This window comes from Rhincodon typus, chromosome 26 (assembly GCF_021869965.1).
Source record: "Rhincodon typus isolate 14 chromosome 26, sRhiTyp1.1, whole genome shotgun sequence".
NCBI lineage: Eukaryota > Metazoa > Chordata > Chondrichthyes > Orectolobiformes > Rhincodontidae > Rhincodon > Rhincodon typus.
The window spans coordinates 9112275-9128128 of NC_063357.1; the positions used below are offsets into that span (position 1 = coordinate 9112275).

Below are 15854 nucleotides of genomic sequence, written 5' to 3' on the forward strand. Positions count from 1 at the left end.
AGCATCTGCAGTTCCTACTATCTCTGATTCAAAAAAAAATCTCTAATCACATTGTATAGCTGGATCTGATTTAATAAAGTTTTGCTATGCTCTCATCAACCCAATATGTTCAAGAGTGTTAATCGTTCTGATTCCCATGGAAGTCCCAAAGTGTTCTTTAATCACTGACTAATCTCAAGAATTTTGTCTCGAAGTGAAAATGGCAAGGCTAGGATCTGTGGAACAGAGGAAGCTGAAAGGAAAACTAACTGATGTGTAAAGAAATTGAGGTGTCTAAATACAGAGACAACACCGTGTGGAGCTGGAGGAGCACAGCAGGTCAGGCAGCATCAGAGGAGCAGGAAAGTTGACGTTTCGGGCCAGGACCCTTCTCCTGAACCTTCTGAAGAAGGTTCCTGACCCGAAACGTCATCTTCAGAAGGTTCAGAAGAAGGATGCTGACCTGAAACGTCAACTTTCCTGCTCCTCTGATGCTACTGGTCTGCTGTGTTCCATCCAGCTCCACAGTGTTGTCTCTGACTCCAGCATCTGTAGTTCTTGCTATCTCTGAGGTGTCTAAATAGTGTCTGTTCACCTGGGTTGCGGAGTCCATTACAGGGAGCTTAGATTTATAACAAGAGGGAAGTGGTTTGTGGGGAAGCGTCTTGACCCAAAGAGAAGTGGAGGCCCTACTTTCAGACCTACTGTCTGAAAGTGTGCTCGAGGCGAAAACTCTTACCACATTTAAGAAATTCTTGGCTATATATGCAAAGTGCTGCAACATAAAAGGTTATAGACTTAGAGGTGGAAAGTGGGATTAGACTGGATGGCTACTTGTTGGTCAGCATGGACGCAGTGGGCTGAACCACCTCCCTCTGTGCTTTAGATTTCTATGATTCTACGCTTTCACTAAAAAGTTCTCCTGCAGGCGGGTTAAGATCATCCAGTGTCTGTGTACGGGTTCAGATCTGTGTTCCTTTCTGCCCCAGCTCTTCTCAGAAAAGGCAGTCTTCAGTGTTTCCCTGTCCTTGAGGCTGGAATGCAGGGCGATTGCAACAGAGGGGGAGGGTTCAAAACTACAGTAATGGCTGAAGCTAACACCTCTATGCACAAAGTCTCTCTGAAAACGGGAATTTGATTGGAGCCAATCATTGCAAAAACAACTTGTATTTATATTGCACCTTTTCACTAATAAAACACTTCAAAGCACTGTACAGAAACATTCTAAAACAAAACGTGACACCGAGCTGCATGAGAATACCAATCAGATGACCAAAAGCACGCTCTGGGAGAGAGGCTTCAAGAAATTGGCAGAGAGGTGTAGGGAGGGAATTGCAAAGTTGCTAGCCCAGACACAAGCTGAAACTATGGTCATCATTGGGTAGGCCTATTAAAATTGGGAGGTCAGAAAAGGCCAGAGTTAGAAGCGCGCAGAAATCCTGGAGATAGTTCTTTGGGCTGGAGAAGATGACAGAAATGGGGAGATGAAAGGCCAGGGAGGAATTTGAAAATATTAGAATCCTCCACTAATTATTAAAAGTTAAGATGCTGCTTGACTGGGATCCAATGTGGGTCAGTGACCACAGGGTAAAAGGTGACAGGGATTTGCTGTGAGTTAAGACAAAAATAGCAGATTTTTGAATGACTTCGAAGTTTATGGAAGATGGAATGTGTGCAAGATCAGCCAGGAATACACTACAGACGTCAGAACCAGAAATAGCAAGAGCATGTGTGAGGGCTTCCAAGAGCAGATGAGCCAAGACAGGGTGAAATTGAGTGATGTTATAGAAGTGAAACTCGCTGGTTTTCAAGATGGTTTAAGTCTGGGTTTCTGGGTAAAACCAGGTCATCCGTGGTCTTATTGAATGGTGGACTAGGTTTGAGGGGCTGAATGCCCTGTTCCTACTCTTTGATATACATAAATCTGCTTCATTCAGCATTTTTAATTGCAGGAAATTCTATGAGGTGTATGGGAATGGCCCAAGACCTTTTGACCTCACACGATCCAATTTTGTTTCCAGTTGCCAAAGGTAAGGACAATTCTTGTTTGTACTCCCACCTTCCTCGTTGGCCCAAACTCAGCAGTTGATTATTGTAATTCATTAATTGGATGTGGGCATTTATTGCCCATATCCCTAATTACCTTTGAGAGGGTGGTGGTGACTTGCCACAATCCATGCGGTGTAGGAGTACGCACTGTGCTGTTAGGATGAGAGTTCAAAGATATTTGACCAGCGACATGATAGAATAGTGATGTATTTCCAAGTCAGGATGGTGAGTGACTTGGAGGAGTGCTTGCAAGGGTTGGCGTTCTCATGAAGGGCTAACTTGGCAAGTGCTGGCTCTGTGCATCAGTGGTGGAGGGAGTGGATGCTGAATGTGGCAGATTGGGTGCCAGTTAAGTGGGCTGCTTTGTCCTGGATGGCGTCGAGCTTCTTGACTGTTGTGGGGAGTATTCCATCACACTCCTGACTTGTGCCTTGTAGATGGTGGACAGGCTTTGGGGAGTCAGGAGGGAAGTTGCTTGCTGCAGAATTCCCAGCCTCTAACCTACACTTGTAGCTACAGTGTGGATATGACTGGTTCAGTTCAATTTCTGGTTAATGGTCACTGCCTCAGGATGTTGATGAAATCTATAGATTAACCAAGGGGTGACTACTATTTGTGAAGCACCACAAATTAGCTGTGGAATGTGGATTTACAGTGTCCATATTGGCCGCATTACTGCACAGTCTCAGTTTGGAACTTTGCCATGAGGGCTTGCTTCTCTGGTGTAATCGCCAATCACTGATCCTTTTCCTCTGGCCTGAGAATGACACAGGTGGATAGTCTAATCTCTAACCCTCATCTCCAGCTAACCCCCCCCCCCCCAAGTTAGTCTATTTGTAGCTCTTTCTGGTCCCCCTGAATCTTTAAAAATAAAATTGTTATCAAATTAATTGAATGCAGCTACATAAATAACTCGAGAAAGTGACAAGTTCGATGCTGCAACAGTTTGCCCGTTAGATGGTTTGAAATAAATTGAAGTAATCATACCAAACGTATGACGAAGATAAATGAGCAAAAATGGGGGCCTCTTCATTTGCAGATATAATCAGATAGTGTTAACTGGGAGATCTAATGCGTACGTCTGATTTCCACCGATGCGGATTGTAGGCTCAGCAGGTTCAGGATTGTTACATGGCATTTTATGTCAAAGTTGTAATGATTTTGAGTAATTTTAGTTACATCTTTTTTGTTTTGTTATTACACACCTCTGGAGCAGGTGAGACTTGAACTCAGGCCTACCAGGTTTCACAAGAGCCTTCTCCTGACAAGCTTGTACTGAAGTCCTTTTTTTCCCCCTCCAAATCACCCATGGTTATATATTTTTTGTATAGTGAAACGAAACAAAAAGACACCGTTGTGAATAGACTTTATTACATTTTTTTTTTTCCCTTTTTCTTCTCCACCACCAGAAAAGCACCTGTGGGGCCAATTGAATATTTATAAGCAAAGTCTGTTTAGGGCAAAGCTAGCAGCAAAAACTGAGAGGGCAGCTGTAAGGAGAGGGGGAGGGGTCTAAATCAAAGTGGGGTCAGAGGGCAGAATAAAGCGCCGAATCTCCTGCTGTGCCCACCTCTCTCCAAAGGCATCGAGAGCATTGATGGACACCGCGTGCTCCCTCTCCAATGACACCTGGGCTCGAACATAACCGCGGAAGAGGGGCGGGCAGTTGGCAGAGATGGCCCCATCCCACAGCCCACTGCCTGGACCTGTTCATAGCCAGCCTGGCCAGGCCCAGGAGCAGACACACAAGGAGGTCCTCCCATCTGCCCACGCCCCTCCGCACCGGGTACCCAGAGATCAGGAGTGTGAGGCTGAGGTGCAGCAAAACATTTCTCAAATAAGTGAAAATGGAGTACAAATGCCCACAGCCAACATATACATAGTCCAAGGGCTCCACAGCGCTGCAAAATAAACAGGTGGGCTGGGCATGCAAGATTCTCCACCCCAGGTCCTTGATGGAGAGGAGGAGGATTTCAGTGTAGGGACCCCCTCCACTTGGGAACCCTGCACCCCCTGGCAGCAAATCAGCATCACAAGGTGTGTAGTTACACTCCTTGAAGGAACATATACGTTGTATTGCAACATAAATGATGGCGAATTAAGAGCAAAATGCAATCGAGTGAGACTAATGGATTGCTCTTTGAAAGACCTGATGACCTGAATGGTTGTCTCCTGTGCTGCACCAGTCTTTGTTGCTGCATCTGTCTCCTGGGCCAACTCCCATGTGAGCTGACTGCTTTGTTTCATTTGTGAAACCCTTGTTTATCAGCGTTGGCAGCTTTGTTAATTTACAAACAAATCTTTTCCCACAAGTAGAGTCTCAAACTTGGCAGAAAACCTTTTTGGGAAACCATTTCCGGTCTAGGTAAAGTCTGCCTGAACCTGGGATCAGCTGTATAAGTGTCCCGTGGTTTGTTTTTCTTTTTTTTTTTGCGTGAGATTCCTGTCTCTGCAGTTGGGAGCTCTCTCATTGTCTGACCCTCCTTTTGCTAGATTTGTGGAAAAGTACCAGGAGCTGGAGGCACAAGGTGAAGTGGATGAAGAGAAGTTGTTTGAGGCCACTAGCCGGGCACTCCTAGTGGATGGAATTGTGTTGCGAAGGAGAGGCAGAGCAGGAGTGAGTATGACCCGAATTTGTTTACACCCTGAGTGTTGGTGCTTAGATGTGGTGGTTTGGAAAGGACAGATGCTATCCAGTCAACTTTACTGAAGGTCAGGGAATCAAGCTTCACTGCAGAGCCTTGAGGTGTAATCCAGAACCCCACAAAGATCTAGGACTGCAGGAATGTTGCTTTGTTAGAGCTGCTGTTAGTTAATCTGTGAACCATCCATCTGGCAGAGCTGGCCTGTCTTCCACATTGCTTCATTCATGTTACTCAGCGCAGTAGAAGTGCAGAGTACCTTCCCCTTCCTCAGACCGGCACCCTGCCACATGGAAATTCGTTCTATTCGAGCAGTTGAACTGAACCCAATGAACAAATGGAGGCCTCTCAAACGGGCACATTAACAAAAATCAAATCCCCAAATGAACTTGGTAAAATTTAAACGGGAGATTGGTTGTGGGAAAAGCCAGCAATGCCCACCAGTCATGGAAGGCCTAGTGCACTAGTGAATACCACATGCTCCTTCTGTAGAGGCACCTGGGTGCGAATGTAGCTCCAGAAGAGAGGCAGGCCATCAAGCTGAATGGCCAGCTCAACTACGCAGTGCTTGGTCCTGTTTATGGCCAGCTTGACCAAGACTGATTCTTTTTGCTGTTTAGCTATGCAATACAAGGTCTGGTTCTTACAGATATTTCTAGTCAACCTGTTCAAAGATGTTACCGTACGCATCTGGACCAGTGGGACTTGGACCTGGGTCTCTAGCTCAGAGGTAGGAGGGACTACCACTACACAGAAGGGCCCGAAAGACTGGTTCTTGTAAGCATGTCCTAGTCTTTCCCCAGTTAGGATCGGCTGCTGTGAATCACAATATACATACTCCAGTGAGACAGCATATACATGTTAGATGAAGGGTCTAGGCCCGAAACGTCAGCCTTTCTGCTCCTATGATGCTGCTTGGCCTGCTGTGTTCATCCAGCTCTGCACCTTGTTGTCTCATATACATGTTAGTACTGTCTTCAGGATATAACTCTAAAGCGAGACCCTGCCTGGCCTCTTAGGTGCTTGTAAAGGATCCTGTGGTATGGCTGGAGGATGAGCAGCGTAGATCTCCCAGTTGTCTTGGTCAAAGTTGATCCCTCAGTTGTCACTGAAAACAGGTGACTGGGCTATTGGTTTGATCATTGTTTGAGAGAGCCAGCTGCGAGCAACTTAATTCATCAAAATAGAGCCAGCATCCACTGTTCTCTAACCACCCCCACAAAATAATTTGTGATTTTCAGATTTCAAAATTTGTGAGTGACGATCCCCAGGATGCCAAGACACGAAACCCGGTGTTGGACATGAAGCTGCAGGACCTGTTGAAAGGGATGCAGGAGGAGCAGCAACAGCAAGCTCAGGAGAAGAGGCAGCTCCAGTCACAAGAAGAGACACCGTCGCAATGACAGACGCCTGCTCTCAAGATGATCACAAACTGTTTTGTGCAAGTGGAAATGAACAACAGCACCCCCCCCCCCCCCCCCGCCCACTAAATCCAGGGATTGCCCCTGAAGTGTTAATGCATCCTATGAGAAATTATTCCCGAGCGTTGCAGTCTGTTTAAATTGGAAAATCTGACTATCGATGTTTATTACAAATCAGTCTGTTGAAGAGCATCGGGTCCAGCTCCTTCATTAAATTGTGAGCTAGTTAAATATAACCTGTTATTCAGATTAAAAAGAAATCCCAGTTCTATGTAAAAATTGATTGGAGTGTTATTGACAGTTTATTTTTCCAAATAATTTATTTAAGGAAAATGAGCCTAGGTAGCCATGTGCTCAAAGAGTAGCTTCAGTGTTAATGAAACATTTTGACATGGGCTAAAGTCGCAGTCGTAACGTCCTCTTTCACTCCCCCAAACCCACTGTCAGAAATACAACTGCATGTTTGTACAACAAGTTATAAATATATTTTTTTGGAATTAATGTCCTTTCTCTTCCGTTTGCTTCTCTGGGTCACTGTTTGGTGACTGAGGTACACCAGCAACTTGACGAAACAATCACTTTTTTCATTTGGGAGCTGAGGCATGCAGTGTCGGAGGTTTCTGGAGCACAGTCTACAAATCAAAACAAATCTTGGATGTTGGTACAGTGTGAGAAATGACACAATGGCGCTTCCAGTGCTGTCACTGTCTGTCTGAATACTGCACTGGTAGAGTTACGAAGGAGGCATTGACTATTTAATTGAGTTCTTTGTTGCAGTATAGTTGTGTGAGGACACTGTCTTTGACTGCACTGTGCATCGTGACCCCCAGTGGGCTTGCATATCGAGCAGCAGTTAGATTCGCAAGCTCTGAGGAAGTGCTCCTGGCTGTGGGGCAGACACTTGGATTCAACAGCGGTGAGATTGACTGAGAGTTTAAGTTTGTGCAATCTCCAAAATGGTAGTTAGCTAGTGGCATTTTGTGACCGGTCCTTGCCCCAGGTTTCACTCTGGGGCCACACCGAGTATGAAGCTTTATGGTGGAGCTACAGCAGATTGAAGTTTGAGAAACTTGTCTTACATTGTTGCTGCCCAAGTATCTTGAAATCTGAAACACTTTGACCATAGATTGCAGTCATTTCTTTTGGCTTTTTCAAATATTAAAGAGGGTCTTTTTTTTCCCCCTCCAGTCATTCTTTTAGGCTTTTTGTTTCTGCCCACTTTTGACATTGCGTGTTTCCTTTGTTCACCCACCTGCTACATCAATGCCTATGTTACCTCTACACTACTCCAGTACACTCCACATCAGTTCCATCTACTGCTGTTTGAAACCTTGAGCGCATCCAAACTCTGCTGCCCACATCCCTACTGGCAGCAAGTCCCTTTTGCCTGTAACCTCTGTGCTCGATAGCCCTCGCTGATCAGCACCTTGATTTTAAAATTCTCATCCTTGTTTTCGAACCTCTCTATCACCTTGTGCCTGCTCCTGATTTTCAATCCCTCTCCCTTTTTGGCTGTACGTTCAGCTAGTCCCAAAATTTTGCAACTCCCTCCCTAAACCTCTGTCTTTCAATCTCCCTCAGTCTCCCCTCACAATCTAGCTCCTTGACCAAGCTTTTAACCAGCCACTTCAATACTCCTGAGTGATTTGACATCAGGTTTTGTTTGTGATGTTTGCTACAATAGATGTGCTATATAAATGGAAATTATTCATTTACAGGTTTTGGTCCGTGTTAGCTAGTGTTCAAAACACACAAGATGCTGTTTAACCCATTGGTGAGGCCTCTTCTGAAGTACTGTGTCCAGTTGTGGTCGCCCAGTGATAGAACAGCAATTTTAAGCTAGAAAGGGTTCAGAAGAGATTTACCTGAATGTTGCTGGGAATGGAAAGATTGAGTTACAAAGAAAGGCTAGGACCTTTTTCACTGGAGTGCAGGAGGTTGAGAGATGACCTTATAGAGGTTTATAAAATCATGAGGGCTGTAGATAGGGTTAATGGTAGGCGTCTTTTCCCTAGAATAGGGGATTTCAAGACTAGCGGGCATATTAAAGGTGAGAGGAGAGAGATCTAAAAAAGACGTGAGGGGCAAATTTTTTACATAGAGGGTGGTTCACGTGTGGAATGAACTTCCTGAGGAAGTGGTAGATGCAGGTAGTTACAATGGTTAAAAGACACTTAGGTAAGTAAAAGATAGGAAAGGTTTGGGCCAGGAGCAGGCAGGTGGACCTAGTTTAGTTTGGGATTATGTTTGGCATGGATTGGATGGGCTGACGGGTCTGTTACTGTGCTGTATGACTTCCACTTCAAGATGAGCTCAGACTAGGTTAGCAACACAGCTGGCTAACATCTGTCTGAGAGGTCTAAGGACATTTTTAAAATCCTCTTGTGGAACGTGGCATCACTGGCTAGTCCAGCATTTATTGCCTATTCCTAGTTGCCCCAGTGAGCTACCGCCTTGAATTTAGTGTGAGGTGAACTTACTGCAATGTATTTTTGTTTAAAACTCTCATTCCCTTCAGACTGGCTGCACTAACTAATTAAATAATTACTGAAGTGGAATTAATTCATGGAGTAACATTCTCTGGCCTTTATTTTTTTTAATATAAAGCAATCTAATTATCTCTGTGAGACCTTCCCCTGTACCGTATATATAGTACCACAGACCTGGACAGGCCACTGTTAGCTGGATTGTGATTACTAATGAAAAGACTATTGTCCAGGGGGAGAGCTTTACTGTGATTGTTGGCTGTAAAGCAGATCAAGTACGATGTTTCTCTGCCTCGGAGGCTAGGGATACTCAGCTGATGAGAAAACGTACAAGGTAGGGGGAGATTTTTGGGAAAGTCAAGGTTATCGGACACTTGAGATCAGAGACCTGTTATATGTGGAATAGTGGAGCAGGCCCAAGTTGTCTGTTCTATATGAATGTACAAATTAGGTGCAGGAGTAGGCCATTCGGCCCCCCATACCTGCTTGCTATTCAATAAGGTCGTGGCTGATCTGATTTTGGCTTCAGCTCCTCTTCCCTGCCTACCCCCAATAAAGCTTTGAGTCCTTTGTTAGTCAGGGATTTAGGTTTAAAAGAAAAATAATTGTACTCTAAACATTAATTTCTCTGTCCACAGATGCTGCCGGACTGGCTGCTGTTAGTGTTTTTATATCTGTCTATCTCCACCTTTTAAAATGTTTGATGGCCCTCCCTTTATCACTTGCTGGGGAAGTGAATTCTACAGATTTGCAACTGTCTGAGAGAAAGCAGTTCTCTCCTCATTTCGATCTTCTCCAGGCAATTCCTTAATTTTTAAACTGTGTCCCCTTGTTCTAGGAACTCCCTGATGCAGAGCGATCTCTGTTCTGTTGCATGAATCACAAAAGTTAGTATGCAACTACAGCAAGTGATTAAGAATGCTATCCTTTGTTATGCGAGGAATTGAACACAAAAGTAAGGATGTTGTGTTTTAGTTACACAAGTCATTGATGAAACCATATCTTGAATATTGTAGATAGTAAGAACTGCAGATGCTGGAGTCAGAGATGACACAGTTTGGAGCTGGAGGAACACAACAGGCCAGGCAGCATCAGAGGAACAGGAAAGTGGCCTCTGATACTGCCTGGCCTGCTGTGTTCGTCCAGCTCCACACTGTGTTATCTCTTGAATATTGTATTCTGTTTTGGTCTCCTTCATTTAGGCAAAGTTGTAAAAACATTGGAGGTGATTCAGAGCATCTTTACTGGATTAATAGCTGGAATATGTGGGTTGCCTTGTGGGGAAAGATTGGATAGCCTGGGCTTGTTTCTACTGGACTTAAGAGTGAGGGTTAACTTGACTGAAGTGTAAAGATCCTGGGTGGACTTGAAAAGTTAGATGTAACAAGGATGTTTACTTTTGTGGGTGAATCCAAGAGTAGGGGTCACTTCTAAAGTTAGGGGTTGCCCTTTGAAGAAAGACATGGGGAGAAATTTTATTCCTGAGCATTGAGAGACTTTGGAACACTGCCTCAGAGACCGGTGGAGGTGGGATCATTGAATATTTTTAAGGTCCCAAGAATTGAGGGTTACTGAGGCTTGATGGGAATGTGGAATTCAGAACAGTAACAGATTATACATGATCTTACTGAATTAAATGAGCAAGCTTGAAGGGCCAAATTGCCTACTTCTCCTAATTTAGAATCATAGAGATGTGCAGCACGGAAGCAGATCAACTCATCCATGTTGACCAGATATCTTAAATTAATCTATTCCCATTTGCCAGCATTTGGCCCATGCCCCTCTAAACCCTTCCTATTCATATACCCATCCAGACGCCTTTTAAATGTTGTAACTGTACCAGCCTCCACCACTTCCTGTGGCAGCTCGTTCCATACATGCACCATCCTCTGTGTGGAAAAAGTTGCCCCTTAAGTCCCTTTTAAATCTTTCCCTGTCTCACCTTAAACCTATGCCCTCTAGTTTTGGACTCTTCTACCCTGAGGAAAAGACCTTGACTATTCACCCTATCATGCCTGTCATGATTTTATAAACATCTATAAGGTCACCCCTCAGCCTCTGGCGCTCCAGGGAAAATAGCCCCAGCCTATACAGCCTCTCCCTATAGTTCAAACCTTCCAATCCTGGCAATGTCCTTGTAAATCTTTTTTGCACCCTTTCAAGTTTCACGATCTCTTCCCTATAGCAGGGAGATCAGAATTGTATGCTGATAAGTTTTTACTCTATCGATCTGTGCTGTGATCCCTGTCGCAGGCTCTTGCCCATCTTTTACTCTACTGTGGCTCAGTTCTGCATTGATACTGCACGGTTCACAGAAGTGACCAAAACCCCCCAGTGTGTTTAATCACCTTCACATCCTGCTGTCTCCAACCCTGTCCTGCTCCAGTCCTCCTCCTCCTCCTCCTCCTGTTCTCAACCTTCCGTGTCCCATTGCGCAGGAGGTTGATTAATCTCCTGATTTATTCCCCCTCTTAAGGAAAACGCTTGACTTCCAGTATCCCCAGTGGCCTGCCTGAGCTCAGGAATCTTTCACACTGGGGGAATAGTCGATGCAAACACAGATGCTGCCTCTTACAGACAGCTCATTGAGGCTTGCAGCACACTTCACCTGCCAAATCTATTTATACCGTACTGTCTTTGCTTCTTTCCGAAAAGCCAGAGGGATAAGTTTTTATATTTCATTCCGGTCCAAAGATAAACAGTAAATGACCTAGTGCATTTGCAGAAGTACATTTTTACTTAAATTTCCACTGAGATTTCTTCACTTGGGTATAGGTCAGGCATGAGAGGTTTTAACATTTCAAGCATAGAGACTGAAGAGTAGTTTTAATGAAGTGACACAAAGGTTTAATCTTGAGAAAATCTCCTGTGAAAATGAATGTTCAGAGATGCGGATCTCCTTTGCCATTTTGCTCTTTCTTTCTGTGATGCTGTTCTCATGTTGTCCACTAGGTAGCAGTAACGCATAACTTTCTCTGGCTGAGTTGATTTAATGCATAAAGCCAAACTCCTCTCTATCAATATCCATTCTTTTTATTCCAGCATTGAAAAAGCCACGCTACAGTCATGCTCAGATTGAAATGTTTGAGACTGCTGGCTAGTTGTTAAGGGAACACAGACAAATTGTCTCACTTTTCATGTGACTAGCTGAGTAGAGGTTGTGTTTGATGTCAACCCTTACTGCTCCAATCTCTTCCCATTTCCCGAAGGCACAACTGAAATCAGCTAACCTTTACCCTGGTGCTTTTCTTGTGTGTTCAGGGATGTTCATGTTGCTGGCTGAGCCATGATTTATTGCCTGTTCCTAATTGCCCTCAGGAATGTGATGGTGAGCTACCTTCTTGAACTGCTGCAGGGACACCACAGTATTGTTGGGTGGGATGCGGTTGTGGATTTCTGGGATATTTGACCCAGCAACATGGAAGGAATATTTCCAAGTCGGGTTTGAGGTTTGGAGGGGAACTTGCAGGGGGTGGTGTTTCCATGTGTCTACTGCCCTTGTCTGTCTAGATGGAAGTGGTTGAGGTTTTGGAAGGTGCTGTCTGAGGACCTTCGGTGAATTTCTGCAGTGCATCTTGCTTGGTGGTGGTTGAGATGCCATCAGACCAGCTGTATTATCTTGGATGGTGTTCGGCTCCACTCATCCAGACGAGAGGGGAAGACTATTCCATCACACTCCTGTCTCATATATTGTAGATAGTGGACAGGCTTTGGAGAGATCAGATGTGAGCTCCTCATCGCAAGGTTCCAGCCTCTGACTTGTTCATGTAGCCACAATATTTATACGACTGGTCTAGTTGAGTTTCCGCTCAATGCTAACCCTAAGGATGTTGGTAATGGAGTATTCAGTGATACTAATGCATTGAATGTCAAAGGACATTTTTGGAGATGGCCATTGTCTGGCATGTTTGCGTGTATGGTACCTGCCCCTTATCTACCCAAACCTGGATACTGTCCAGGTTTTTACTGTTTTTGTATCTGAGGAGTTGCAAATAGTCATAGAATTCCTACAGTGTGGAAACAGGCCCTTCGGCCTAACAGGTCCACAGTGATCCTTAGAATATCCCACCCAGACCCGTCCCCCTATAACCCACCTAATCTACACATCCCTGGACACTATGGGTAATTTAGCATGGCCAGTCCACCTAGCCTGTTCATCTTTGGACTGTGGGAGGAAACCAGAGCACCCGGAGAAAACCCACGCAGACACGGGGAGAATGTGCAAACTCCACACAGGCAGTCACCCGAGGGTGGAATCGTACCTGGGTCCCTGGCACTGTGAGGCAGCATTGCTAACCACTGTGCCACTCGTGCTGAACATTGAGGAGTCATCAGTGAACATCCCCACTTCTGACCTTCAAATGGAGGGAAGGTGATTGGTGAAGCAGCTGAAGATGTTTGGTTTTAGTGGTGCAATCGTCATGTCCCTGTCTCTGAACCAGGAGACCTAGGTTCAAGTCACGTCTGTCCAGAGCTGGTCGTTTAGGAGAATATATACAACCCTCCCCATTTTGTTATTTTGGTGCAGTGGCGGTGTCCCTATCTCTGAGCCAGGAGATCTGGGTTCAACTCCATGTGCCACTGAGGTGTGCTGGAGCAGATGTCCAGCAGTTACAACCATCTTCCTATGTTTCAGGTATGACTCCAAGCAGCGGAGAGTTTTCTCACGGTACCCATTGATTCCAGTTTTGCTAGGGCACCTTGATGCCATGCTCAGTTGACTGCAGCCTTGATGTCAAGGGCTGTCACTCTTACTTCACCTCTGGAATTCAGCTCTTTTGTCCACGTTTGGACCAAGAGCTGTAAAGTGGCCAGGAGCTAAGTGACCCTGATTGACACTTAGTTTGGATTCCATTATCAGGCTAGTACTGAGTGGTAGACTGTTTGTTTGTTATCTGAGTATGTTTAAGCTGCACGTGGTTTTATTTCTCTTCAAGAGTGAAGAGTTGAATGCGAGTCCAGCCTGGATGCCTGTAGAACAGACAGTTCATATCATCTCCTCCTGGATCATTAACAAAACCCCAAAACCCTGTTTGTTTTTCTGTTTTAGGTGTCAGTGCTGTGTTTAAGCATATAAAGACAGGGCTCAAGGCAGGGTAGGTTGGAATGGGGAGCAGTGGAAGACAGAAGCCTTTTGAAGTTTACAATTTGTTTTTGTTGAGTGAGGCATATCTGCACTGATGAACAGAATGTAGGCACCTTGTATCTGCTGTTGCGGTTCTAGCTCACCTGCAACAGGCAGGTGAAGTCAAGCTCTTCCTTGTCTATAGAAAGGCGGTGGTGTAGAGGGAATGTTACCGGATCAGTAATACGGAATGCTCTCGGACTCTGGTAGCGGGAATGTCACCGGATCAGTAATACGGAATGCTCTCGGACCCTGGTTTCAAATCCCATGGAGGGAAGCTAGCAGAATTTAAATTCATTTGAAGGCAGTCTCAGTAATGTGACTGTGACCACGAAGCTGCCTTTTGTTTGGAAAATTTCCTGTCCATGAGATTCCAGATGCACAATAATATGGTTGGGCTGCAGTGAGTCATTTGGGATCATAAGCAATAGGAGCAGAATTAGGCCATTTGGCCTTGATAATTCTGTATAGCGTGTCTGAGCCCTGTCCACTTACAGCCAACTGGTTTCAGCCTGAGAGAGTGCTGTGATAACACCTAGAATATTGTGACTCTTCATTTGACTATATCACTCCTCCATTTGTAAATTATTATCTCGGCTTTCAATTCAACTATCTCCAATCGTTGGGCTTCTTTCAGCGAGCTTCCCCCACTAATGCTGTCAGCACTTACTGACTGTGTTAATGCATCTGAGGTGATAATTCTCCAGCCTGCACCGAGTTAACAGATTGGAGCCAAGATACCAAGGAGGGGTCTTTTTTTTTTTCCCTTTCTTCTTTCGCGAGATAAGCATGTTGCAGTAGGGCCAGACTGTTACACTGAGTGACTTAATGAGGCCCGTTTCAGAGGCCAGTTCAGAGTCAGCCACATTGCTGTGGATCTGGTATCCACGTGGGCCAGACTGGGTAAGGATGGCAGATTTCCTTCCCCGCAGGACAGAAGTGAACCAGATGGATTTTGATTGAGAGCGTGTGTGGTCACTCACTGAGAGCAGCTGTCAAATCCACGTTAATTCATGGAGTGTGAATTCCACTAGATGATGAAGGTGGGGCTTGAACCTGTGTCCCCAGAACGTTGGACTAGGATTACCGTCATTATCACAATACCACACACACTGCAGGGGAGGGGATGGCCTAGTGGTATTATCACTACACTGTTAATCCAGAGACCCAGATAACGTTCTGGGGACCCGGGTTCGAATCCTGCCATGGCAGATGGTGGAATTTGAATTCAATGGTAGGGGAGAAAAGTCTGGAATTCAGAATTTCATGATGACCATGAATTCATTGTCAGAAAAACCCATCTGGTTTACTAACGCCCTTTAGGGAAGGAATCTGCCATCCTTACCTGGTCTGGCCTACATGTGACTCCAGACCCACAGCAAGGTGGTTGACTCTGAACTGCCCTCTGGGCAATTAGGGATGGGCAATAAATGCTAGCCTGGCCAGCTACACACTCATCCTGTGAATGAGTTTTTTAAAAAAATAGGAAGTGAGGAGTGATGGTTGTGAAAATTGCATCCTGATTGTAATGCAGTGATAACCTTGTGGAGCTGGCTGTGTGTCAGGGGAGTGTGTGTATGGACTTTGTAATTGGGTGTGTGAGGAGGGTTGACTGTGCAGTGTGTGTGTGTGTGTGTGTGTGTGAGTGAATGACTTATAGACAGAATTTGGCTCAATGGCAAGGTCCTGCATAGTAGAACCAGCACCAAGTGGTCCATGCTTCAAGTTTTAGATGACAAGGCACCTTTCAGTGGTCATGCTAAACCTGCATAAAACACTCTCCTGGCCCCCTGTACAGGATTCTGTTCAAGTTCAGGTGTCATGCTTTAGGAAGGACACAAAGGCTTTGGAGATGTGCACAAAGCTACCAACATTGGAAAAGAGACCAGCAGAAATGTGTACAGACTGGAGAAGATATTCTAACCTTTGTGACAGTGAGAACAAAGTTGAGAGAGGTATTTAAAATCGTGTATAGATTAAACAGGTTGATCACTGTGAAGCGGAGATCTAAGAAGAACCAGTTACTTTGTGAGGTAAAAAAAAACTTCTTTGTGCAAGAAAAGAAATATTTCAGATTTCCAGCATCGGAATAACTAGAAACACTCAGCAGGTCAGGCAGCATCCAGGGAGGGAGGGGGGTAGAGAGAGTAGT

At 45.0% G+C, this 15854-nt stretch overlaps 1 protein-coding gene across 1 annotated transcript in view; it reads left to right on the plus strand.

The window, feature by feature from the left end:
- The window catches only part of mrps23 (mitochondrial ribosomal protein S23), an 8978-nt gene extending 2386 nt beyond the window's left edge, over nucleotides 1-6592 (plus strand). Inside the window, exons 2-4 of the mRNA XM_048612421.1 lie at nucleotides 1932-2009; nucleotides 4522-4645; nucleotides 5912-6592. Coding sequence (XP_048468378.1) covers nucleotides 1932-2009; nucleotides 4522-4645; nucleotides 5912-6073 — 364 coding nt within the window. The 3' untranslated portion in view covers nucleotides 6074-6592. The remainder of the gene's footprint in view (nucleotides 1-1931; nucleotides 2010-4521; nucleotides 4646-5911) is intronic.
- Nucleotides 6593-15854: the final 9262 nt, after the last annotated feature.